General features: G+C 36.6%; 1 protein-coding gene and 1 long non-coding RNA gene across 5 annotated transcripts in view; one reads left to right on the top strand and one right to left on the bottom strand.

Moving 5' to 3' along the window:
• The window catches only part of LOC119239173 (uncharacterized), a 37,100-nt gene extending 32,665 nt beyond the window's left edge, over window positions 1-4,435 (bottom strand). For all 4 annotated transcript variants that reach the window (XR_008550166.1, XR_005123766.2, XR_008550165.1 and 1 more), the window contains exon 1: window positions 4,234-4,435. This is a non-coding gene — a long non-coding RNA (uncharacterized LOC119239173). The remainder of the gene's footprint in view (window positions 1-4,233) is intronic.
• A 259-nt stretch (window positions 4,436-4,694) lies between these two features.
• The window catches only part of SGPP1 (sphingosine-1-phosphate phosphatase 1), a 38,973-nt gene continuing 16,087 nt past the window's right edge, over window positions 4,695-27,580 (top strand). The window contains exons 1-2 of the mRNA XM_037503482.2: window positions 4,695-5,514; window positions 24,076-24,165. Coding sequence (XP_037359379.1) covers window positions 4,816-5,514; window positions 24,076-24,165 — 789 coding nt within the window. The 5' untranslated portion in view covers window positions 4,695-4,815. The remainder of the gene's footprint in view (window positions 5,515-24,075; window positions 24,166-27,580) is intronic.

The following is a 27,580-nucleotide window of genomic DNA, read 5'->3' as shown; positions in this document are numbered from 1 at the left end:
ATACTTTTCCTCTAGTATGTTGTCACACCACCCTTTTGTCCTCTGTCTCTGTTTTCCCATACCTGGTTCTCTCTAGCCACATTCACTGTCTCTACTTATGAGATTATCAAATTTTACAGTCCCAGGTTTCTCTCTATTGCCCTTCCCCTGAATAATCCTTTAAGATTTGTGTTTTATTTGACATACTCTATTTTTGAATATGACATATATTAAACTGATTTCACATTATTTCATTCTAAATAGAACAATTTTCTGAGTATCTTGCATTCACCATCTCGTTCCATTACCACTGCCCTTGTTCAGGCCCTTATCAACCTAATCCCTGACTGTTACTAATTGCTCTCCTCAATCTCCAATTTTATTTAAATTTTCCCATCACTAGCAAATTAATTTTCCTAAACATAACAACTCTGACCTCAGCACTGTTTTTTTTTTATCTTTTTCTTGCTCTCTGTTGCCTAGTAATAAAGTCCAAATTCCTAATGTAGCTTTTAAGTGTTTCTGCAACAAAGTCTAACCTCATCTCTCCTTCCCGAGAACCTTGTTTCTGCCATGAAGTTTTCTTTTTCTGTGCCTTGGATGTTTTTTCTCCCAAAGCTACCCCTCTAAATTGCTATCAAACACATTATTGTTTCCCTGTTTGGGACTTAATCTCTTCCATTATTATGCTCCTAACATGGTCTGTATCTTCATTAATGCATTTAACAAGTTGCCTTTTATTACAGTAACTTGTATACACTTTCAAAATTCTCCTGTGGATTATACATTTTCGAGGGCCAGACAGTGCCTTCTTATTCCTCTATATATCTTCTCTAACCCTTAGGCAAGCGCTTTATATTTGGCAAGCATTCAATATTTGTTTTCTTAATTAAAATAAATGAAAAACTATTTTCTTTGGCATACTTTGTAACATTTTGTATACTGTATGTTTGTTATATCTTAATGACCGACTAAATATAATGTGAGAATTTACCACTCAGAGGTCAACTGGATGCTGTTTAACATAAAGCAGATAATGGAATTCCTAAATAATGATGGTAATAAGATAATAGCAAAGGTTGAACAGGTAATTATAAGAGTAGTGGCAGGCAATATAGCATAATGTGTTCTTGTGGGCTCTGGTTTCAGATGCCTAAGGCTCTACTGCTTACTAGCTCTGTTACCTTGAGCATATTTTTTAATGTTTTTGAACTTCAATTTTTCACACATAGGATGGAGATAGAAGATTTACCTTATGTGGTTGTTTTGAGGATTAAATTCGTTACTACCTGTAAAGTATATCAAAGAGTACATGTTGCATAATAAGGTCTATCATATTAGCTGCATTTATTATCAAAATAGGCTGTCCAAAAAGGAAAAGCATCACTTTTCTTGTTGCCTCTTAATAGTCACTTGTTAGGACTCCTGAAATCTTTTCTTTCTGTTGCTGTCTGTATGGCATTTCAAATAAACACTATAGTATAGGATAGTTTTGAACATAAATTACTTAGTAGATGTATTTCTACAGATAAAGTTCTTTGACCTTATTGTAAAAGAAGTTGAATCAGTGATTTACCTCAACTCAATATGATAAAAAAAAATCATAATTTATGGGACTTGTCAAAGGTAAACTGTCCAAGCTTAAGACCTGTCTCCCTACTTCTTTTATGAAAGTTTCCTTGGAAATATGGCAATAATTTTTTACCTTATAGAAGATGTATTTCAACATAGTTTTATTATTACATAAAATTAAATTGAAGTATAGAGAAGGATAAGTCAGAATTTATTTGTTAATTTTGGAACATGGATTAAGATTTTTGGCTTTATGAAAAAGATACCGAATTGTACGCAGATATATATTTGGCAGTAATATTTTTCTTTAAAAAGATATTTATGTTTTATTATAAAGATGCCTGTCATAGAATGTTTATATTTGAATCTTGAACAAAAATTTCTATTAAGTTTTTTTTTAAACATTTATTTATTTATGCGTACAAGAGCTGGGGTACAGGCCAGAGATGCGGTGGGTGAGAGGATTCACCAGAAACAGAGTGGCAACAGAACAGGTAGACTGACTGAAGTACACTGCTGAGAAGAGCAGTGGGCAAGAAAGGAGAGATCTGCTGTGCCATGTGGGTTGCTCCCTGGCCGGCCAGGGATCGAACTCATGCTGCAGGGGCTGCAAATTGCTTCATAGTGCAGTGCTTAACCCCTTGCGCCACCAGGGAGGCCCAATTTCTATTAAGTTTTGAGATGTTCTATTATGAATAGTTCAGAGTGAATGTAAACAGAATCCACTAGAACTCTCTTTGGTTCTAATGCTTTAGTTTACAGCTAAGGCTTTGTCCTTCTCATAAACAGATTTATTGCACCAGCAGGACAATGTCAGCCCCTTCAAGTTTAGTCAATTTGTGTTCTTTCTTGCAGTTTTGGGCCAAATTCCCTTTTCTTGTGGTCTTTGTCTTCATTACCTTTAAAGCGATATTGCATTCTGACAAAATATACCAGTGTTCTAAGAGTCATAATTTAGTCATGAGATATAAAGGTCACCACCTTCTTTGTGTTTTTTATATTTTCCTCTTTCTTTGCTATCTTTAAGCTAATCAGTCCCAAGAACAGGAAATTCTGTTATATATAAATTCTGTTATATATAAATTCTGCTGCATCTTTATAATAAAACATAAATATATTTTTAAAGGAAAAATATTACTGCCAAATGTATATCTGGGTACAATTCAGTGTCTTTGGATGAAACTGAAATTCATTTAATAGTGAAAAATAATTTGAACAGAAAAGCAAGTGTAAACTCTCTCACTGAGGCTGTTCCCATCTTTTCTTCTACAAACCAACTTGCTTCTTATCTCCCAACACCAGCTAATAATCTACTTTATAGCTTCATTCTTACACACTCAACGCCTCCTCTCATTTGCTTGAGTCTCACTTCTTAGAACTGTTGAGTATGTCTGGTTTTACGTCTTCTTTGAATATACTTGCACGTTTTCTCTCCCTCACTAGATTATAAATGTCTCACCATATCCGGCACAATCACATCCAATCTGGGATGGATTCTCAGTATTTGCCTGTAGACCAATGAATTCTAATGAACCCTTCAACTTTTTCCTAGTTTCAAAATCTTATTCAAATTTATCCCCTTCCTTCTAATTCCCATAACCATGGAACCATGGTCCTAGTTCAGGCCCTCATTCTCTCTTACCCAGTTACTGCAATCATCTTCTAATTATTTACCTGCCCTTTGGTCTCTGACCTCTGGCAATTCATCTTTGATTTCCCTCCTGGTTATCTTTCTAAAGCACAGTTCTGATGATGTCATTCCCTAGCTTACGAGCCTTCCATGGCTCCCCAGTGCCTATAAAGTAGAATTGCCAGCTGGGCATTCCGAGGCCCTATCGGAAACTATCTCCCCTTTCTAGTCCAATTCCAATCACTTGCCCTTCTCATTCTGTAGCCTATGAACTAATGTTTACATCTTTGCAGATTCCTATCCTGTTTTATTCATATTTTCCCTTTCTGAGATGGGTTTGTCCACCTATTCAATCTTGCTCTTTAATTGTGATCCAATTCAAAAGGATCACCACACCTTTCTTGCTGTCCTTAGTCATCTTATTTATGCTTTCCAGAGTATATTCTTTATATTTATTTTTACATTTATCATCTGCTCTGTACTCTAGAAGTGGAACTCCCTCTGATTCCCAGGTGTACTGGGAGCAACTTAAGGCCAGGAGTGACAGATTTATTGATCTCTATGTCATAGTCTAGCAAGGGGACTGGAAGGTGGAGAACGATTCTTCCTGGGAAATGAAAGAAATACTTCTAATGACACAAGGCAGGGGAATTTTCTGGAAGTTCAAGTTCCTTCATTAGATATCCATCTTATTCTAAATAACTTCCTGGAATTCGAGTTTAGAGACTTTCTAATAAAAAACGATTCTTTCTAGAATTTTGTCATTTGTAAGACATGGAAGTCTCCAAACCAGCTGTCAAACTCAAAAATTCATACACTGCGTTCAGCCACCAATTAAAATTTCGCCTGTGCAAGTTTCTCAAGCTATTAGACCTTATTAAAAGGAAACGCTACATGAAAATCAAGAACAGCTGTGGAGTCCTAACTTCTACCAGCGTATCTGACCAACGGCACGGCCCGTCCTGGGACCTACACCCACAGCTGCCACCCCTGCTCAACTGGCACGTGGCTTTCAGGCTCTCTGAGACGCTTCCGCAATTACTTATAATTACTTGAGTGGAGCGATTCTGGGCGCCTGGTGGTTCCTTCACCTTCCTTTACCGTTCACCACTTGATCGTGTGCCAGCAGCATATCCGGGTGCTGCGCCCCTGGCACCGCCGAAGTTGGCACCAGGCTCGCGGCCTCTTCAAACCCGCGCTCGACAGGGGGACCCCGCGCTTGAGTCGGGCAAGCCGGGAGCCCAGCGTCTGGGCCGCCAGCGCCGCGGCGCCCGGCGGGTATTAGGGCGAAGCTCAAGTCACCCCAGGCGGCCCAGCCGTGGCGCCCAGTGGCCGCCGGGTGCGCTCGGGGCGAACGGGCGCGGGCGGGCGCCTCGAGCGAGCGGCCGCGGGGGGCGGGGCGGGGCGCGGCGCGCGCCGGCGCGTGGAGGCCGCGGGCGGTGGCCGGGCGCGCGCGGCGAGGGAGGGGCGCGCGGGGCGGGGGCGCGCGGCGGCCGCTGCGGCCTGTGGCGCCGTCGCCCGGCAGAGCCGAGAGGGTCGAGCGAGGCATCGCTGCTGCTGCCGCCGGCGGGGCGCGTGGGGCCGGCCCTCCGGTCGCCGTCCTTCCGTCCGAGGGCCGCGCGGGTCCCGTTATCATGTCGCTGAGGGCGCGCCTGGCCCGGCTGGCGGGCTGGCTGCAGGAGCCGCAGAAAGTGGCCCGTTTCCAGCGGCTGTGCGGGGTGGAAGCGCCGCGGAGCAGCTCCACGGCGGCCGCCGGCGACGCGAGGGAAGATGAGGAGAGAGCCGGGGCGCCCCTCGCCGGAGACGCCCGGTGCCGGGCGCGGCCGCCGGGGGCGTCCGGAGGCCCCCAGCCGCCCGGGGGCGACCGCAATCAGTGCCCGGCCAAGCCGGGCAGCGGCGGCGCCCCCAACGGCGTCCGGAACGGGCTGGCTGCCGAGCTGGGCCCGGCCTCGCCGCGGCGCGCGGGTGCCCCGCGCCGCAACTCGCTGACGGGCGAGGAGGGGGAGCTGGCCGTCGTGAGCAACTGGCCGCTGTACTACCTGTTCTGCTTCGGCACGGAGCTGGGCAATGAACTCTTTTACATCATGTTCTTCCCTTTCTGGATCTGGAACCTGGACCCCCTGGTGGGCCGCAGGCTCGTGGTCATCTGGGTGCTGGTCATGTACCTGGGCCAGTGCACCAAGGACATCATCCGCTGGCCGCGGCCCGCCGCGCCGCCCGTGGTCAAGCTGGAGGTCTTCTACAACTCCGAGTACAGCATGCCCTCCACCCATGCCATGTCTGGCACCGCCATCCCCATCTCCATGGTCCTCCTCACCTATGGCCGCTGGCAGGTAAGGAAGGTTCTCTTTCCTCTTCCCGCGCGCGGCCCTGGCGAGTTAAAGAACTTGGAGCTCCCTGCCCCCCCGCAGTTATTTAAATGTGGCCTCTGCCCTCCCCAAACCTCGCCATAGGTTTTCACAGTCCCCCCACACAGGCCCTTCCTAGGTTTAAAAAAAAAAAAAACCTAAATGATGGGGGAAACCCAAGACAAGCCGTCAAACTATCTTTTAATAGTTCATGCCCTTCTTTGAACCCGAAAGAAACTCTGTTCGTCGAGTTAATACATGATCAGTAGGCATTGCTTAAATTTTCAAATGGGTTGGATTCTTGCGATGCATAGCATACAATTGTGATTAATTATAATTTGCTTTTAATTAATTGTTAGGTGGCTAAGACCCAGTTTCACCATGTGGTGTCTTCCCCCAAAGTGATTCTGTTCAAGCCCTGAGCTTGGCTTTGAGACAATGTTTATAAAACCATAGTATTACAAAACAAACATGGTCGTTCCAGGCTATGAAGTAATGAATTTTAAACAAAAGCCTCTCTATGGAAGTTAATGGAGCACAGCGTGAGCGGGTTCTCTTTTGAAGGGGTGTGGTTGCTAATTTACAGATAGACACAAGGTTTAATTAACTTCTGGAGCGCTGATCTGTAGTATCAGTGTTATTGTTGCATTAGTTTTTAAAATGCATAGTTTTAAAGTTATTCTGACAGGGTCCTTGATCAGACTATTGAGTTTGTAAAGATGGTAAGGGTGACGGCAGAGTCAACCTGACAGTCATCAGGGATACATTTTTAATGATACATGTATTGTAGTTTGCCTACTTCTTTTGGCCTCTCATTTTTTTCAGCTTTTCATGGGATATATATGTTACTTAGACTTAAAAACCAATTCCCTTTCTTAATGAAGCAAAATTTATTCTTGGACTGCTGGCTCCTTTATCTGCCTTTTACATTGTAAGATTTGTTCTTCCTGCAGACCAGTCCCTTAAGAATAAAGTTAATAATTATGGAGAATCTAAGGAATCAGCCTACCTTGTTTTTTGTCATTACAGCACAAAATCGTTTTACTTTGAGAAATACACATTCTTTGTAAAGCTCCATAATGATAAACTTAACCCCAGATTTAATTTCAGTATAGATAAAATCTTATCCACATTGACACTTCTGTGCAGTGTATCTCTCTTAGAGTAACATGGAAAATGTGTAATGTATATACTAAGAATGACAGAAATATGAGGGAAAAGTAACATGAACAGTTTTTTCTTATTTAACCAAAGGCGATATACAGTGATATTCAGATTATAAAGTTGCTTATTTTACACAATAGGCAGCTTTCTCAAATTTTATTTAAATATGTCAGAATTTGAGATTATCAATAAGTTACATTTGGTGTCTATACTAGCTAGCAAATGATGATATATCTTGTTTTCATGAGACTTTCAGGTATCTATAACTATAGAGCCTTTTATAACTCCTCCATCAGTGGCTATTTTGCATACTGTTAAGGCTTGCAGTCCAAGTGAGAGCATTTTTTTTTTTTTTTTTTTTTGCTTATATAGAACACATCCTTAAAGGAATTCGGAAAACAGTATTGTCGATTTGTTTATGGCATGCAGTTGAATCCCGTATATATTGAATATGTCAATAGTCTAATATTTTGAAATAAGCTTACATTATAGTTTCTAAAGTATAGTATAGTCAAAGATTGAGGAAGCTGTATGTCATTGTTATTTTAGAACTGAGCTTAATAGGACTTTAGGAATCACCCAGTCTCAAAATCTTAATTTACTGATGTGAAACTGACTAATTAAATTACAACTAAAATTGTAAATTACTTAAAATTTCTAATTTTATATTTTTCCACTTTAAATTTAAATGAACATTTAAATTAGACTATTCATCTTTTGGTCAGCTGTTTTGAAAGAAAGACTCTCTTATATGAAAGTTCTAAGTTTATAAATGCAACTCTCCAGTAAAAACCAAAAAGACTTGTTTACCTTTTAACTTCTTAAAAATCCTTCTTATCTCTGGGGAGGATTGAACTTGTTCCCCTAGATCATATACAGTGTCATAAACCAATGTTACTTCAATAAAAAATAAGTAACTAAATTAAAAAATGAAAATAAAATCTTTGTTTTGACTTTAAAACAAAAGCACCTTCCTTTGCTTAAGGTTTTGGTCCTCTTTCCTGTTAGTAAGTATTGTACTACGTTAGAGGCTTATGTTTCTAAAGTGGATAAATAAACAAAAAATGTTGGAAGTTGTGCTAAGAATTAAACAATGAAAGCCTGGTGTTTTTCTAATTACTAGCAGTTTTGGTAGACAGTCCTGTTCATCTTCTATGCCCCCACTGCCTATTCAGGACAGGTGTGGTTACATCGAAATGCCTAGGATGCTGAAATGTCTCTCGAAACTGAGTTAGTTATCTCACATACCATCCCTTTGGTTTGGAATAACTACCTCACTCCTCCCTGGCACTTCATGTGCCTACTTGAAATCTGCTCAAGATTCACCTCCTACACAAAACCTTTTAAATTAACCCTTTCTGTATCATTATTCCTCAATTGTTCTTAAAATGACAGTAGACAAAAAAATTGCTTGTGGGCTTGTTTAAAATTCTAATTTTTGCACCTTACTCTCAGAGATTCTGATCCATTAGATGACTGAGGGGCACTGCATTTTACTGAAGTTTCCCAAAGATATAATAGAGGAAAAAAATGTAATTTCTTCAGCCCCTTCTAGTATATTTAACTCTTGATCATTAGAATGTATATTTCTCCTATATTGCTGTCTCAGCTCTTTTGCAAATCTAGTCTTCAAACTTTTTAAAGGCATATTATAATACCAGGAGGAAGATAAGAACATGGCTTGAAGCTGTTATTCTATTCTGGAAAATTTATTTTACTTTATGGTTATGCAAAATAGAAAGTGTTATGGCATTTCTCTTGGCGTTAAATAACTGGAGATCCATTGGCTACGATAATGATTGCTGTTTTACTATTCTTTGGAATTGTTTTTAACCTGAATTGGGAAAAAGATAAGAAATAAGAAGCATCAGATATTAAGAACATAGTCCTTTGAAAAATAATCGAAAATAAAATACTCCCTTTGCTTTTATGTGTGCATGTCCTTACCAGAAATAAAAATTCTTAATTTTTAAATAATATGACATGTAATGAACTCTAATATATGTATCTGATTTAATAATATTAAGGTTTTAGATGAACATCATTTTAAAAATTACTGTCATGACACACTTTATAGCCAAATCCATTCCCAACCAATCCATATGTTTTCACATTTAATAATACTTGTTATTTAATATAGTTATTAACATTTATTAAGCTCTTACTATGAGTCAGACTTTGTTTTAGATGTGTATCACCTCATTTAGTCTATTAAAATATTCCAGTGTTTGTTCCTTCTGTTAATGCAAGTTTACACATTAGGAAACTGAGGTAGAGGGAGGTTAAGTAATTTATTTAAAATAACACAACTAGGAAGTAGCGGAAACTGAATTTAAACCTTACAGGCTACAGAGCTTACACAGCAAATTCTTTTCAAATCACATTGTGATTTTTGAAGTACATTTGCAATAAGAAATATTTTTAAAATAGGTATGATTGTATTCTTAAAATACAAAAAACAGCTTCTTCATGCCTTGAGAAGACAATATGTATATATACATACGTATGCATTATCTATCAACATTTGTCTTAAAAATGTATTAAATTATTGACTAGAGTCAGATGTTGCTTTCATCACCCTTCTTTTTTCTCTATCTTCCTAATATAAATTTAAAAAACCAAAAGTATATTAACAGCGTTGGGAATAAAAAAGCACTTAAGATATTCTATCAAAGTATAATTCATTGTAAGATAATAAAGATTTGTGAGATCATGAAAAGATAAAAGGAAGAAAGACAAGAAGTTACAAAAGCAGGTCACAAATGACAAAGATCAGAAAAAACTTCAACAAAGAGACAAGGGAAACTGGTCACTGGTAATTCTGGTAAGAAACACAACTTACTAAATAATCAGATTGGTTTGCTACTTGATTTCTTTTTACTTGGAGTAATACTTGTGTTCGAAATGCACAGTTCCCTGATTTTATAAATGTTTGTTACCAATTCTTGATTTTAAATTATTTGTATTTCTTTGCATAGGTAGTATATTGCAGAAAATTCAATATTTACATAAAAAATATGGAGAGTACATTTCTTTTTTTGTTTCACAATTGCTAGGGTCTCTTTTCCAGATGTATTTATTATTGTAAATTTTTTGTTTAGCCTTCTAGATATAGTCTTTTTTGTTGTTGACATATACTATAGTTGACATATACATAAGTTATTTTTCATACAAATGGTGACATACTATGGTGTTCAGACCATAGTCCGTACTATACTTATCAGTACTGTTTTTATTTAGAACTATATTGTAAAGATTATCCTTTTCTTTTATCCAGCAATTAATGAGTATTAATTTTGTGCTTGCGATTGTTTAAAATGCTGCAGACGACTTAACCCTAAAGATCCCATGAGTATTATCACTGGTTTGCAGAAGAAACTGAGCCAGAGGGAAGTTTAGTGACTAGCCCAAGGTGACTCAGCAAGTATTTAATAGAGTCTGGATTCAAACCCAGGCACTTTAGCTGCAAAATGACTCTATATAACTGGATAATATTGCCTTTCCATATTAGCACTTTCCATATAATAAATAGAATGGTCTAATTTTTTCTCATTTGCATGATGTTCCAATGTATTAATATGCCATAATTTATTTAATAAATTGACTTTCTAGTATTGCCTATTCAAAGCCTTTGTCTATATCTTTTGTTAGATTAGTTCATATCAGGACTAGTATTTTATTAATATTTAAAACTATAACTGCCTTTTGTATTTTTGTGGTTGCTATAACTTCAGATCTTATACTATTTAAAGTATAGGGTAATAACTTTGCAACAGTATATGTCTACTTTTCTCTCCTCCTTTCCTAGTATCATTGTTTTACATCCACATATGTTATAGAACTCACAGTACATGGTTATTATTTTTGTATAATATTCCAGCATTATTTCTGAAATTTTTTTTTCTCCTTTCCCCTCACATCTTCTGCTTCTAGAACTTGCCTTGAGTATGTTAGACTGTTTAACATAGATCACTGACGCTCTGATAATGATGGTGGTTGTTTCTTGTTCTCTGTACTTTGTTTTGCATAATTTCTATTGCTATGACTTCAAGTTCACTGATATTTTCTTCTGCAATGTCTGTAATTTTCTGATGAAAAATAGGGTGGGATATAATTTCAGATACAACATATTTTTATCTAAATTCAGTTTGGATCTTTTTAAAAAGTCTTGCATTTCTCTGCTAATTATGTTTCTCTTTTCCTTTATATTTTTGACTTTGTGTATTAAGAGTTTTAATAGCTATTTTAAGGTCCTTACCCATGAATTCTATCTTCTCTGTCATCTTTGGGTGATTCTAATGTTTCTCCTATTTATAGATCATATTCCCCTACTTCTTTGCTTGGTAATTTTTTTAAGATTTATTTTTATTTATTTATGCATAAATATAACCTGGGCATGGAACTCATGCTGCAGTGGCTGGCGATAGCTTGATAGCGCCAAGGCTTAACCCCTGTGCCACCAGGGAGGCCCTTTGCTTGGTAATTTTTATAGAATTTTAGATATTGTTATATTCCTTTAAATAGTGTCGGCTTTTTCCTGTTTTATAGTTAAATTACTTATCAGTTCAGTCTTTTAGGTTTGCTAAAGCAGGCCCAGAATTACCATAGTCTAGTGCTAATATGTCCTTACTATTAAGACTCTATTCAAATTCTTTTAGCAATCTCTTTGGTGAGAAAGCAATTCTGGGCCTACGTGAGCTTTGGGAATTGCAGAGACCCTGCTACAGATCCCTGGGCTCATTCTCTGTGCAGTTTCCCCTCTCAGTTGTCTGCAAATTATGGCTGTGGTGGCATGTAGGAACTCGTGTGTCTCTCCCTTTAACGCAGTGATACTGCTGGTTTTGTTTTGCTTCTTCCTCTCTTGCTACAGCCTAGAAACTGCCTCCAGTGACAAGCTGTAGGGTTTATCTCATTTGTTTCCCTTTTCTCATGAATCACTGTCCTGTGCTGGTTATTTTCTAATATCTGAAAACAGTCTTATCATATAATTTGTCTAGTTTTCTGTTTATTTATAGTGCAAAGGCTATTCTTACAATAGTTAATCCTTTATGGCAGTAATGGAAATCTTTTCATGTCTACATACTGTTTTTTGTTTTTTAATTATCTAACAGCTTTTTGACATGTAATTCATGTACCATATAATTCACTCTTTGAAAACACAGAATTAAATGGCCTTTAGTATTGACAGCAGTCAATTGTTGAACATTCATCACTCCAAAAGATACCCCATATCCATAGTATGTAGTCTCCATTCCTCAATCCCTAGGCAACTACTTACTCACTTTATATCTCTATAGATTTGCCTACTTTGGACATCCCTTATAAATTGGAGCATATGATATAGTTTGTTGTGACTGACTTCTTTCATTCACCATCATGTTTAAAGGTTCATCAGCATTGTAACATGTATCAGTATTTCATTTCTTTTTGTTGCTGAGTAATATTCCATTGATGGATATACCACATTTTATTTAACCTTTCATCTATTAGTATACATTTGAGTTCACTTTATGGTTATTTTGAATAATGTTACTGTAGATTTTTTTGGGGGAGCTATGGATTTTTGTGTAAATTTTTTCATGAACATATATTTTTGTTTCTCTTGGGTTAGTTATTGGTTTTTGAAATCCTTTATATTGTGATGGTTTTAGCCTTAAGTCTATGGTATTATTTGGAAATATGTTTTCTTAACTTATTACGTCTGACTTTTGTTCAAAAAGGAAATTTTTGCTCTTTATGAATCTTTTATTTCATCATTTCTGGATTTTGTGTAATATAGAATGGCTTTCTACCATGATTTATTATAGTCTTTTGTGACTTAATTTTTATGCTTAAATCTTTGAACCATCTCTTGGTTTGAGGAAGAACTATCACTTTTATCATATATTATATATGGCTATATATTTAGGTCTACATCCATTTTTTTATATTTAGAAATGATATGGCTGATATTTGTGTGCACATTCTACATTATAGCTTTATAAATCTATTTTTCTAGAATTATTCTTGCTGCTTTTACTTATTTGTCTATATGTAATTTAGATTTTGCATGTATATAAGCAAAATCCTTTTGTAATTGTTTAATTAGACAAAACTGTACTTTTATATTTATGTCTTTAATTTACCTCCTATTGATTTTGTTTATGTTGTGAGGTATGGATCTGATTTTTTTTCACATATAGGTGATTAACTGATCTAGTATCATTTTAAAATAGTTTCTACTTTATCTGTATAGCCACTTCTGTTACATGTCAGGTTCCCATGTATTATATGGGTCTAGTTCTGGGTTTGCTATTCTTTTTCACTGTCTATTTATCTGTCTCTTTATCATTATCATTGTTTGTTGATTTAAAGTAAGTTTCGCTATCTGTTTATGAAAGTTCTCACTATACATTAAGATTGTCTTGACTAGTTTTGGACATTGACTTTCAATATACATTTTAGAATCAAGTTTTTAATTTTCATGTAAACCCTATCTACTTTTGTTGAAATTACAATGAAGTTATAAATTAATTTGGAAATCATTGATGGCTTTACAATATTGAATCTTTTTGGTTGCAGTTACAGTAAATCTTATTTATTGTCTTACACATATTTCAGTGAAGTTTTACAATTTTTTTCCATGTGCCTCAAACTGTATAATAAATTACAACTTTTTTTAGATTTATTTCCAGTTACTTTTTATTTTTCGTTACTGTTGTAAATGAAGTTAGGTTTCAAATAGTCTTTTTGTGGATAAAATATAAAAAGTAACTTGATTTTTATGCATTGATTGCATATACAACAACCTTATTCAACTCTGTTAATTTAATATGTTGTATGTATATTCTCATCTGTTCCTTGTGGAGAAAATCATGTCAAGTGAGGATAATAAAAATGATATTTATTATGTTGTAACTATGTATTTTTTCTTGTTTCTGTAGAGAAGAAACTTTAGTCAGGTAACCACAATCAGCTACTCAAATATAATCTCATTGCTAGAAAGTACTGGGTAATAGGATAAGTAGGTGTCAGGGTAAATAAAACAAATTAGAGGGGATTAGATTGGTGTTTTAGGAAGATTCTTATGTTTATGGTATAGAAAAGGGACTAGAGGAAAGCAAGATTGGAGGCTGGGAAACCACCACAACCAGTTCAAGGGAGAGAATGGGGCTCTAGATCAGGGCCCTACACATGATGGTTTGCTGCCTGATTTTATGTGACCATAAATGATGAGTACTTTTTATACTTTTGTATAGTTGAACAAAATCAAAAGAAGAATATTTGTGACATGTGTAAATTATATGAAATTCAAAATTTTTTTGTGGTTGTACATAAAACTTCATTGGAACACAGCCAGGTCCATTCCTTTATATTTTATCTGTGGTGCTTTTGTGCTACAACAGCAGAGTTGAATAATTGTGACACTGACTATATGGTCCATAATGCTCAAGAGAGTTAACTATCTGGTTCTTTACAGAAAAGCTTTGCCAGCTGTTCATCTAGATTGTGTCAATGATAGTAGAGAGAAATGGATCAATTCAAGAGATATAAAGAGGTAGAGTTGACAAGACATGGTTTGATGATTACTTGGATATGATGAAAAGGAAGAAAAAATGGACTAAAGGATTAGCCCTCTCAATTTCTTACTAGTTTAAAGAGATGGAATGTATTGAAAGTAGTAGTTTGAAGAGATGGAATGTATTGAAAGTAGGTGATATTTGAGAAAGAAGCAGGAACATGTTGGAGATGAATTCACTTTTATTATTGTATTGAGTTGGTGGTGTCTATGAAACAACCACTTGGAGCTCTCTGTGAGGCAGTTCTATAGGAGAAAGCAGCCTGGCCAGATTTGATGTCATTAGCATAGAGATGTGAAATGAAGTGATGAGAGTGTAGTATATAGCCCAATGGAGAGTACACACAATGAGAATTGAGAGTCTAGGAAAAAACCTTTAAAGGTATCACTATTGGGCCTCCCCTGGTGGCGCAGCGGTTGAGCGCTGGGCTGTGACGCTTCCTGCAGCCTCTGCAGCCCTGGTTCGATCCCCGGCCACCAGCGAGAGTCACACATGGCACGCAGACCTCTCCTGCCTCCCACTGCTCCCCTCAGCAGTGTACTTCAGTCTTTCTGCCTGCTCTGCTCCCCGCTCTGGCTCTGGTAAATTCTCTCACCCTCCCCTGCTTCTGACTGTACCCAGTGCTTGTATAAATAAATAAATAAATAAACAAATAAATCTTTAAAAAAAATAAATAATTAAAGGTATCACTATTTAAGGAATGGAATAGAGTAAAAAGAACCTGAAACAGAATCTGACAGGTAGCAGTTTGAGAGGTAAGAAGTTGTCTTAGGCTATGTGTGTGTGTTTGTATATGTGTAGGAGCTCTAGTGACAATTTAGACTAGCTTAAAGAAAGAAAAAAAGGAAATTTAGTTGAAGAATAAAGGGACTATATCATGGAAGTCAAGGCCAAGAAATTGCTTCTAGGCCTCCATGGAACTGGAACAAGGCTCTGGAAAAATATCAGAACTAAAAGCACATAGTCCATCTTTGTTACTTGGGGTTGTATATTCTCTTATTTCTGCTTTCTTCTCTCTCCCTGCCTTGGTATATTCATGTCTGCCTCACTCCTAGTTTGTATCATTTCCAAATTCAAGTGCACAACAGAGACTTACAGACCTTCTTTCTGACTTGATTTCAAATTACTATTAGAAATAAGAATCCAAGTGGCTCAGCCCAGGCAATGGATTTGCTTCCTTGGGGCAAAGTTTTCTTGCCTGATTCAATAGCTGTGGTCAAGGGAGGGAGATCTCACAGTGTGAGTATGTCTCCAGGGCTATCCAATGTTGCATCAAAGAGAGGTGTAGATTGGATAATATCATTAAAATATACATTGTACTATAATGGGAAACTGGATGTGAAAGAAAGGGTATTTCTAGAAAAGGAGAGTAATACTGTAAAATGCTGTTAAAGCAAGATAAGTACTTACAGAAGACTTGGAAAATAAAAAGAGTAGGAAAAAGATAGCGTTAACTTTTTTTTTCTTTAAATTTCCTTAGAATTTGAAAATAGATACCGTAAAGTGTATGCAGTTGATTATTTTGTATTTTATATTATGTGTGATTAATTTTATGTGTCAGCTTCACTAGATATAGTACCTAGATTTTTGGTCAAACACTATTGTGGATGTTTCTGTGAAGATTTTTTCAGATGGTATTAACATTTAAATCAGTAGACTGAGGGCCTCCCCGGTGACTCAGCAGTTGAGTGCTGGGTTGCGAAGCTGCCCGCAGCCTCTGCAGCTCTGCTGGTTCGATCCCAGACCACCAGCGAGGGTCCCACATGGCGCGCAGACCTCTCCTGCCGCACACTGCTCCCCTCAGCAGTGTACTTTGTCACTCTGCCTGTTCTACTCTCTGCTCTGGCTCTGGTGAATTCTCTCACCCTCCCGCGCCTCTGACTGTATCCAGTGCTTGCATAAATAAATAAATCTTTAAAAAAGATCAGTAGACTGACTAAAATACATTACCTTCCATTATGTGGTGGGATTTTCTAATCATTCAAAGGCTTGAGAAAAGACTGTCCACTTCCTTAAGGAAGAGGAGATTCTGCCAGCCTATTGATTTTGGATTTTTGAACTACATTAGCTCTCTCTATGGTCTTCTGCCTGCTGGCTTACGTTGTAGATTTTGGACTTGTCAGCCTCCACAATCCTTAAAAAAGCCAATTCCTGAGACCTTCCTGGTGGCGCAAGGGGTTAGGCACAGCATTGTGAAGCTAGCAGCAGTCTCTGCAGCATGAGATCGATCCCCAGCCGCCCAGGGAGGTGACCCACATGGTGCAGCAGACCACTCCTGACTTGCCCGCTGCTCCCCTCAGCAGTGTATTTTGGTAGATATGCCTATTCTGCTCCCCACTCTGTCTCTTGTGGGTCCTCTAACCCCCCCACCCCTGCATCACTGGCCTGCATCCCAGTTCTTGTATGTATAAATAAATAAATCTTAAAAAAAAAAAAGGCTCATAGAATTGTGCCTGGTATATGTAGGTTATATGCTAAATAAAATTGTTTATTAACATTGTAAGAACACGGCCTCCCCTGGTGGCGCAGCAATAGAGCGCTGGGCTGCGAAGCTGCCCATAGCCTCTGCAGCCCCGGTTCGATCCCCGGCTGGCAGCAAGGGTCCCACATGGCGGGCAGACCTCTCCTGCCGCACCCGCTGCTCCCCTCAGCAGTGTATTTCGTTGGTCTGCCTGTTCTGTTACCCGCTCTGGCTCTGGTAAATTCTCTCACCCTTCCACACTTCTGACTGTTCCTCGTGCTTGTATAAATAAATAAATAAATCTTAAAAAAAAGAAAACAAAAACAACAACATTGTAAGAACAAATCTACATTCATTTCATCTAATATCTGCAGAGGATTGAATTTTTATTTACTTATTATATTTATGCATAGAATTGAATTTTGGGCTAAAAAATCCAGCCAGTTTTTGTGAGACATAAAGGATTTGATTAGATAGGAATTGAGGTAGTGAGAGTGACATGGAGGACAGTACAACAGATATGTATCAAAAGTCAGAGATTGGTTGGGTTGCTGTACAGTCTTCCTAATTCAGACTTTTTAAAAAGCAGAAAGTAGGACTCGTGGAATTGATACATTTATCAGTGTAGAAAAGATACATTTGAGTTTTCTGTTACAATGCCTTTTACATTTTGAAAATTGGCCTCCCCGGTGGCGCAGTGGTTGAGCGCTGGGTTGCGAAGCTGCCTGTGGCCTCTGCAGCAATGGTTCAATACCCAGCTGCTCCCCGGCCACTGGAGGAGGGTCCCGCATGGTGCGCAGACCTCTCCTGCTGCCCGTTGCTCCCCTCAGCAGTGTACTTCGTCAGTCTGCCTGTTCTGCTCTCCACTCTGGCTCTGGTGAATTCTCTCACCCTACCGCGCTTCTGACTGTACCCAGTGCATGTATAAACAAAACAAACAAACAAATAAATAAATAAATAAATAAAACATGCCTCTATTAAAAAAAAAAAAGAAAAAAAAAAAGAAAATTACTGTAAATTACTGCAATTGCCCCTACTCATTCTCCCAAGTGCTAAGGTAACTCCAGATGAACTATTTATTACTCCAGACTAGATTTCAGTAAGAATTTTTATAAAACATATCTCCACAGAATGACTAGACAGTAGAGAAATTTTCTGGGGCTTTGTACCATACAGAGCTACGTTACCCAAGAGATTTTTGTTTTTCAGAGATCGAGGAATTTCTTGCTCATCTTTTTTTTTTTTCAATTTGAATTTTTTTTTTTTAATTTGAGGTACATTGGTTGACACTATTGTTGGCATTTTGGACATATAGAATCTCTACCTCAGTGTAGTTACTGTAGCTCTCTGGCCACCATAGTACCTGTGGTGCATCACATAGTCCATTGTGCTCCCTCCCTGTTTTGTTCTCCTCCCTCCCCTCAGAATGCTCAGTTCTGTAGTCAGCTTTCAAGGGTTAGTTTTTGTCTTTATTTGACCCTTTGTGTCTCTCTATTCCACATGTAAGTGACACCATCCGATATTTATCTTTCTCTTTTGGACTTAATTTCACTTAGTGTAATCCCTATCAGCTCCATTGATTTTGCCACAAATTTAAGAGGCATGAACTTGGTTATTTAAGAGCCATGAATTTGTCATTTTTGATCGCTGAGTAATGTTCCTTTGTCTATATACACCACATCTTCTTGATCTATTTATCTGTATTTTTTGGCACTTAAGTTTTTTTCCATAGCTTGACTATTGTAACTAGTCCTATAATCAACATGGTAGTGCAAGTTTCCTTTTTGAATTGGTGTTTTGATATTCTTTGGTTAGATACCGAAGAGTAGTTATTCTTTGGTTAGATGCCTAGGAGTGGAATTCCTGGGACATTCAGTAGATCCATTTTTAATCTTTTGAGAAACTGCCATACTGTTTTCCATAGGGACCGATCAGTCTTCATTCTCACAAACAGTGTAGGAGGGTTCCTTTTTCTCTTCTTAGCTATTTGGAAAGCTGTGGTTTGCCTGCTGCTCGAAAATGTTATCAGCCAAATCAACTGGTTCTTTTCTTTCTTTCCTCACAAATTCCTTCCCTATAATAGGATTTGGGAAATGAATCTATTTTATTTATTTATTTATTTTTGTGGGACCCTCGCCGGAGGCCAGGGAATGAACCGGCACTGCAGAGGCTACGGGCAGCCTCGCAGCCCAGCGCTCAACCACTGCGCCACCAGGGGAGGCCCTGAATCTCTTTTATTAACATAAAAACACATAAACTAGTATGGTAGTAAATAGCACTTTCCTCAATGGCTTTCCTAATTGGTTTGCAACATTAAATACACTTAAAATTATAACTAATATTTATGTAATGATTCCTATATCCAAATTGATACCTTGTGACTTAAGTTTGATAATCAGTAATTTAGATGACATCAGATGTGAATAAGTCAAAGCAAAGATTGAGCTAAAAATTTTTAGTTCACATTTTTCTCATTAATATGTACATTAAGTGATTGTATATAGCTCAGTTTTTATTTTACCTATTATCCTACCAGTATGGAAAGTACCATAAAGGAAAGTATGCTGTTGTGGTTTTTTTGGTTTGTCTTTGCTTTAATGTAGAAAGTATAGTTTGCGGGGCCTCCCTGGTGGTGCAAGGAGTTGGGACACAACCTATGAAGCTATCCACAGCCTCTGCAGCATGAGTTCGATCCCCAGCCAGAGAGGTGACCCACATGGCGCAACAGACCTCTCCTGTCTCGCCCGCTGCTCCCCTCAGCAGTGTATTTCAGTCAATCTGCCTGTTCTGTTCCCCACTCTGTCTCTGGTGAATCCTCTCACCCTTCCCCTCCCACCTCTGGCTTGTAATCCAGTTCTTGTATGCATAAATAAATAAATCTTTAAAAAAATATATAGTTTGCACTGTGTTATTGTATGAAGTGATTTTTATATTTCTATATGCTTAGGCTATTTTTGTTTTAGAAGGTGTATTTTAGTCTAAAATGCTAAGCTAAAAAATCCTTACCTCATAAAGTTTGTTCCAAATTAAGCATCAGAAATTCTGTTTTCTAAGGTTACTGGGTTTTCAGATTGTGGTTATTTACAGGGGATTCTAGAGATATACTTAAAACTAAAGGTTAACACAGCCCAACTTTTAAGACGAGAACTGAATGATGCTGCTACTTTGACCTTTGATTCCAGTTATGAATTGTGGGATCAATATTCTTGATGGCAGAAGACATGTTTATTTACCCCATCCAACAGATACTTATTACTATGTGCTAGACACTACTATAGTTATTAGTTATATAACAGGGAATACAACAGTCAGGTTCTTACTCCCATGAAACTTATATTCTTGAGGAAGAACTTAGCAATAATTAAAAGAAATTTTATTATTTTAAATGTATGTAAAAATATGTACAGAAGATATGTTCTAATGCATAAATACATTCTATGTCAAAGATAATGGTTACTTAGAAAAATCAAGCTCTAAGGGTGTATAAGGAGTCCAGGGAAGGAGGGTTGCAGGTATAATTAATAAATAGGATTGTCTTGGAGGGTGTCACAGAGAGAGACATTCATGAAGGAGTCAAAGGAACAAGCTGTGCCCATCTTGAGGAAATGTGCTCTAGCTACAAGGGACAGGGAGAAGACCATTGCTGGAACGCAGAGGAGTAATAGATGAAATTAGAGGGAGAGGGCAAGGGAGCAAACCTTGTCCATTCTTTTTGACTGTCTAAGAGACTTTAACTAGTATTCTGGTATGTGGTTGTTTTTCCACTTTCTTGATAATACCCTTTGTTGCAGAGTTTGTAATTTTGTGTTACATATCTGAGAATCTATTGCCTAATGCATGGCAATAAAAATTGCCTTTTTTCCCTAAACTTTGTATGGCTTTAGCTCTTTTTTTTAAAGATTTATTTATTTATGCATATAAGGACTGGGGTACAGGCCAGAGGTGTGGAATGGGAAGGGGGTGGTAAGAGGATTCGCCAGAGACAGTGGGGAGCAGAACAGGCAGATTGACTGAAATACACTGCTGAGGGGAGCAGCGGGGAAGTCAGGAGAGGTCTGATGCGCCATGTGGGTATCTCCCTGGCTGGGGAATCAAACTCATGCTGCAGTAGCTTTGGATTGCTTCATAGTGCTGATGCTTAACCCCTTTCGCCACCAGGAAGGCCCATGGCTTTAGCTTTTATATATGATCAGTTTGACTTAATATTTGTGCATGATGTCAGGGATGAACCCAGTTTCTTTCTTTTCTCTTTCTCTCTCTCTCTTTCCTCCTCTGCTCTTTCCTTTCCCTCCCCTTCCCTCTCTATTTCTTAAGATAAAGAGTTCTGACTGATTGATTTCTTCTTTCTGAGATAGGCCTCTACTGCTATAAATTCCCTCAGAGGGTTGCTTTTACAGCTTTCCCTAATTTTCGATGTGTTGTGTTTTGTGTTTTTCTGTAAGTATTTTATAATTTCACTTGTGAATTCTTTGGTCCACTGATTATTTTAACAGTAGCTTAATTTTTTACGTACAGTGAGTTCTCATTACTCGTGGATTCCTTATTTGTAAACTCACCTACTCACTAAAATTTATTTGTAACCCAAGAGTCAGTACATTCATGGATATATGGAGAATGGCAAAAGTTTTGAGTCACCTTGGTGTGCATATGCTCAGCTGAAGTTGAACAAGGAAGCACTCTGTCTTCTTGTTTCAGCTAATATACTATAAACAAGAGTTATTTTCAGTCTATTTAGTGACAGTTTTTCATATTTTTTTAACCTTTTTGTGGTTTTGCTATTTAAAAAGCAGTAATGAAGAGCTATCTAATGTTCGTAATCACAAGTAACTGATATGCTATACAAAGAAAATACTTTTGTTAGATAACAGTCCTTGCTTCAGAGTTGTAGTTTTATTGTCCACTAGTTCAATGTTAGTGAATCAACAATACAGTACATTCAGTAAAAGGAAAAGGAAATTTACTGACCTTATGTAAGGCCACTCTGGAAAGTGCTAAAGTAATGTGTGTGTGTGTATGCACACACATACACACACAAACTATATATGTTTCCATAAAACTATGGAAAATAGGGAAAATGGCTAAATTTGTGGATTCATGAAATGATAACCATAAAAGAAAAAAGAAAAAAGCATAGAGGACAGCACTGTTTTAAAACTAAAAGCCAAGGAACCTTAAAACCATATCCAGATTAAAGAAAACATTAAACTCTTCTCTTGTAGTGTTGACTGACTTACACATTTCAAAAGATGAAAGCATGAAAAATGTTCAAGTTGCAATGAATTTGAGGCAAGATCAAGCGACTGCAGGAGAATTTTTAAGATATCTGCTAGGTGTTATGGTGGAAAAGAGCTGTGTGGAAAAGTAGTTTTTCAGTGCTGAGAACTATCTCTTTCTTCATTTCTGTTAGTTTGCATCACTTATTTGGGGTTCTGTTGTTTGATGTAAATGTTTATAATGGCTCTATTTTAATGAATTGATTCTTACGTCAGTATATACGTTCCTTCTGTCTTTGGAATACAATTTTTCACTTTAAGTCTATTTTGTCTGAGGTGTGTACATATAAAAATTATGTAGTCAGAATTGGATCAAGTGTTCCACAAAATGTATTTCCACAAAAATATCTAGGGAAAAATATTCTGAAGCTGTAAACTAAATACTCAAAAAAAAAAAAAAATCAACCAATCAATAAAAATAGAAGTGATTATTCTTTTCCCAAGTAGTCACTTTTTTCCGGTGAGGTCTAAAGATCCTTTGGAGTGGAACAAAAGGAACATAAAAAAAATTGAAGGTTCTCTCTTAGCCTGTGCATCCAGCTTGATAACATTCCTAACTCTCCTATTACTTGGAGATAGGAAATTTGAATAAATGTGGATTGAATTAAGGTAAGTGTTCAGTTTCAATGTCCTGCTCAAAACTTTCATTTTCCTCTTCCTTTAGCCCTAACTTCAGAGAAAAGCGTAGGAAAATTTCTTGTTTGTTGTTATTGTTTGTTCAATTCTCCTTTGCTTATTAACAGTTATTTTAAAAATTAACAGAAAAGTTAAAATAACATGAGAACCTGCTACAGAGACAGAATCCACTGTTAATCTCTCACCTGTTTTATACCAGTAGCCTCCTAACTGGTTTCCCTTTTTCTACCCTTGCTCCCTTAGTCTCTGATCTTTACATGGCAGCCATCTAATGATCTGCGCTGAGTGTGGCAGTTTTATTCAAAACCCCGCAATGCCTCTCCATTTGATTGAAGATAAAAGTAGTTTTTTTACAGTGGCCTTGTAGTCTCTGCTTGCTCTGGCCCCACCTCTGCTTGCTCTGGACTGACCTTTTCTACTTGCTCTCTGTCTACTCTGATCATATTAGCCTCCCTGCAGCCACATTTCCTCATTAGAGACTTTGCTTTGTTTGCACCCCCTTTCTGACATATGGTCTTCCTCAGGTATATGCTCGACTAATTTTCTTGCTTCCATTCAGTCTTGCCTTAAATCTCAGCTTTTCAATAAAGCCTACACTATCTGCTATTTAATATTTTAATGTACCCCCATAATCACAGTCCCACACTCTTGATCCTATTTCTGTTTACTGTTGTAATGTAGTAGTGACTCAACCCAACTTCTTATTGAGCCATCTTGAATTCTTATTGAACTATCTTGGCTTTAATTTCGTTCAGAAATTTGAAGTCCTCAGGCATTGATGACCTCAAATGTGACCCTTACTTCCTTTACAAACTCACCACCCTGCCCTTCCATCATTTCCTCCTGCCCTCAAATATTGGGAACTTTTTTCAAGGCTACCTCTTGGTATCAAGAATTGTTGGCATTTTATGTTTTTACCCTTTTAGTTCCCAATATCTCAACCAAAAATTTTCTCAATAAGGTTGTCACTTGAAATTTCAGGCACAGAAGTAGAAAACAAATTATAATGTGTTAAATATTGCATGCAAAGATAATGCCCAGTCCTCCTCCCAAGGGAAGCAAAGACTCTTACGTGGACCAGATTCAGGCACTGTTGTAAAAGTGTTTTCATTAAAAATAGGTCTCTTACCTGTTTTTCTTCTTCCGTAGTGATTGAATCTTTATTATAGAAGCAAAAATGTCATTTTCTACAGAGCAGAGGGTAGAAGCAGCAGATTCCATTCTTTTGTTCATTCATGCAAAAATATTACTTGAATGTCTGCTATATGTGCCCTGCTTAGGGTTAGGTGCTGGGAATACAACAGGAAGTGAAAACAAAAAAACCAAAAAAAACACCGCCACATTGTTTCTGTTTTCCTAGAAGTTCATAGTATAGTGATTTGGTTTTTATTTGCTTGTTTATATTTAACCTAATTTATTTACTAATTTTACTTTTTTTTTTTCCCCCCTTTAGTATCCCCTTATATATGGACTGATTCTTATTCCCTGCTGGTGTTCTCTAGTTTGCCTAAGTAGAATTTACATGGGAATGCACTCCATTCTGGTAAGGAAAATGTTGTGTTCATAGTGCTTTATTTTTTTCTGAAATTGATGGCAGTTTTATTATATTTAATCATTTACAGATTTATATAAAATGTAAATGAGAAAATATAGTTATTATAAATCTTTTAATTTACAAAATACCAATATCATGCTTTGTGAAGTTTTAATGTAGTAATTATGCATTTCATGGAAATTGTTCCCAGCTATCCCAATAAGTAAGTGTTCAGGTAAACATTTCTCCCTCCTTTTAGTTTCAGCTTTATTTTCCTTCTTATTTTCTTCTAGGCCTCTCCTGTGGTATCAGAATCAACAGTGTGAATACAGAAACCAAGGAGAACTCTACTTATTAGGGAAGACCTAATGACTAGAAACTAGATGAACTTAAACTATACTGGCATCACATATTTAAATAATAAAATCTTAGATTTCTTTTTCCCAACAGTATGTTAGAACTCATATCAGATATTTTGAGAAATTCAGTTTCAAAAACAATAGCAGCACAGGGTCTCTCTGCATTCTTTAGCCAGACCCAATCACTTCCTTTCTTCTCTATCACAGTTGATAATCTGTTAATTCTGGCCTATGTCATTTCTTAACCCAAAGATTGCAACAGCTCTTAGTAGCCCTTCCAGTTTGACGTCACTCCATCCAGCATTCAGTAGCCTGCTGTAGTCTACTTAATGTTTCACCCAGGGCAAAGGGTGTTTCTTGCTTTTAGAAAATCTATAATCTCTGCTTAGAATGACCTTTTCCCTTTCTTTACCTGGTTAACTATACTACTCATTCCTCAATTGTCAAAAAATGCTCTTACCTCCTAAAAGGACACTCTGTGAACATCTCATGTATTATAGATAAAGGATCAGAAAAATGGTGGAGAAATATGAACTACTTCAGGAATCTAAAAATCTCTACTAGGTTATATTGAATTTTTGTCTTTAACAACTTAAAGCTTTTAGAATTTTGTACTCATAAAAAATCTCACTAGCTGAACTCATAGCTGTACAGATAGTGAGTTTCTATTTCTTATTTAGCTAGCTTGCCTCCAGTAGCTGCTCCTTCACTTGTAAATTTCCAGAAGTCCCAAATGGTATTTTAATAAGCAAACTCTTTACACTTTACTTTTTATAATTATATTAATACAATTTGTGAATTTACCTACAATCTGTCTTTCTAACTAATATCTACTAATTTTATGAGAGTAAATATCACACAAGCCTAATATTTGTCACAGAAAATGTGATCCATCTTGTGCCTTTTAGAGTTTTTCCCTTCAACTCCCAGAAAAAGGGAATATTTTAGTAGATTGGTTAAATACTCAAACTGAATGCACTTCATTTTTTATATACTGAATATCATCTGTTCTTGAATCAGCTGAAGTAAAAACAATATTGATAGATTTTTCAAGTCATGAGTCTGACAACTATAGTTTTTTTTTTTTTTAGCTATAGTTCTTTATTAAAAAACCACCTTGTCCTATGGAATGTTTTATCATCTTTAATTAGCTACTGAATTATATTCCAAGTTTTTGATTTTCTTTAAAAGTAAAGTCATGGATGACTTGCAAGCATTGTAAATTATGATTCTGTGTTATAAGCACAACTATTCCTAATTAATAATATATTGCTAATCAATTATATATTACTTATATACATTATTTACATATTGCTAATAATTATATAACATATTGATATTTAATAATGTATCACTTATTTAATACTTTTTTTTATAAAATAACATAATGAACTCCCTTTTTTGCATTTAGATCTAGTTTATTCCTACAATTTACTTTTTTTCCTATAGTGCTTCAGTAATTGCCTGTGTTTTGAACTATTTTCCTAAATACAATTTGTATATTCATTGCTTATTGTGAACTTAGTATGGAATTATAGGTAGAGTATGCTATATAATGTGTTAAAAGTTGTTTAGTTACCACATTAGCCAAGTGATAACTTCATTAAGAAGTGAGTTCTATCCAACCACTATGGAGAGCTGTGTGGAGATTTCTTGACCTACTAAACATAGAGCTTCCATATGATCCAGCAATTCCACTCCTAGGTATTTACCCAAAGGACACAGAAACATCAATTCCAAAGAGCACCTGCACACCTATGTTTATAGCAGCACTATTTACAATAGCTAAGCTTTGGAAACAGCCCAAATGCCCAAAAATAGATGACTGGATCAAGAAGATGTGGTACATATATACCATGGAATATTACTCAGCATTCAAAAAAGATAAACACATGCAATTTGCAGCAACATGGATGGCACTGGAAGGGATCATGCTCAGTGAAATAAGCCAAAAAGAAAAAGAAAAATACCGGATGGTCTCACTCATAGCAGGAATCTAGAAAACTTAAATAAGGGACCAGGAAAATGAATAACTATAAGAAAGTGAAAATCAAAATCAACAAATAACTATGAACCAGAGACACTTTTTGGGGGTGGGAGGGGAGGGATTGGGGTCAGAATGGGGGGGTTGCAATTGTATGGGGAATATAAAAATAAAATTTATTATAAAAAAAATGGCATATAAGTAAAATTTAAAAAAAAAAGAAGTGAGTTCTAATTAATTTATAATGAATACTTCATTCAATATTTGCCATATGCTTTGTTGTTAATGTTAGAACACAGGAAACAAAAACTTTATTAGTTTATTTTTATTATCCAGGTAATTTCCTAAATTGATTTTCTTAATTATCAGAAAAGTAGAGAAGAGTTTTATTAATTTTCTCTTTACTATCAAACCTAAGTCTCAATATTTAATGTTTTAAAATAAAACACAATCCATTTAATGTTACTACACTTAGTATATGTAAAGTTATTATTTCTTTCTACATTAGTAAAATATGAATATGTTATAATTACATTTACCCAAAATTGTACCAAAAGTTTTTATAGCTATATGTGGAAAGTCTTTTCAAGAAGGTATTATAAGATTATAAAGTAGTATGTACCTCTCAAACCCACTTTATAACAAGAAATAAAAATCAGACCAATTAAAACAAAACCAAAAACATTTAAAGAGCTAGAACAGTAAACACTAAAAATTTTAATGGTGGTTATTCCTAGGTAATAACTATTTGTTATTGTTTATCTTATTTTCCAGTTTTTCTAGAGTGAGCATGTATTCACTTTGAATTTTAATTAAAGTTTTAAAAACCATCCTTAATAGTGCCTATATAGTCAAAGATATAGTACATTACAATGATAAATTTTATTCTTAGAAACGCTGACATATTGAAATTAGAACCAGGACACAGGTTACAAAAATAAATGTTTTATGTTATAATACTATGCTATTAAAAAAATTAAAACACCAGGAAACTATAGGGAGTCCTGAATTCTAGTCTCAGCAAATCATTAACTTCTGGATTTCTATTTCCTGATCAGGGGAAAAGAAAAGAAAACAAATT

This window comes from Talpa occidentalis, unplaced genomic scaffold, assembly GCF_014898055.3.
Source record: "Talpa occidentalis isolate TD23 unplaced genomic scaffold, MPIMG_talOcc4v2.1 talOcc4.11, whole genome shotgun sequence".
Lineage (NCBI taxonomy): Eukaryota > Metazoa > Chordata > Mammalia > Eulipotyphla > Talpidae > Talpa > Talpa occidentalis.
This window is presented reverse-complemented; position numbering and strand designations above follow the sequence as displayed.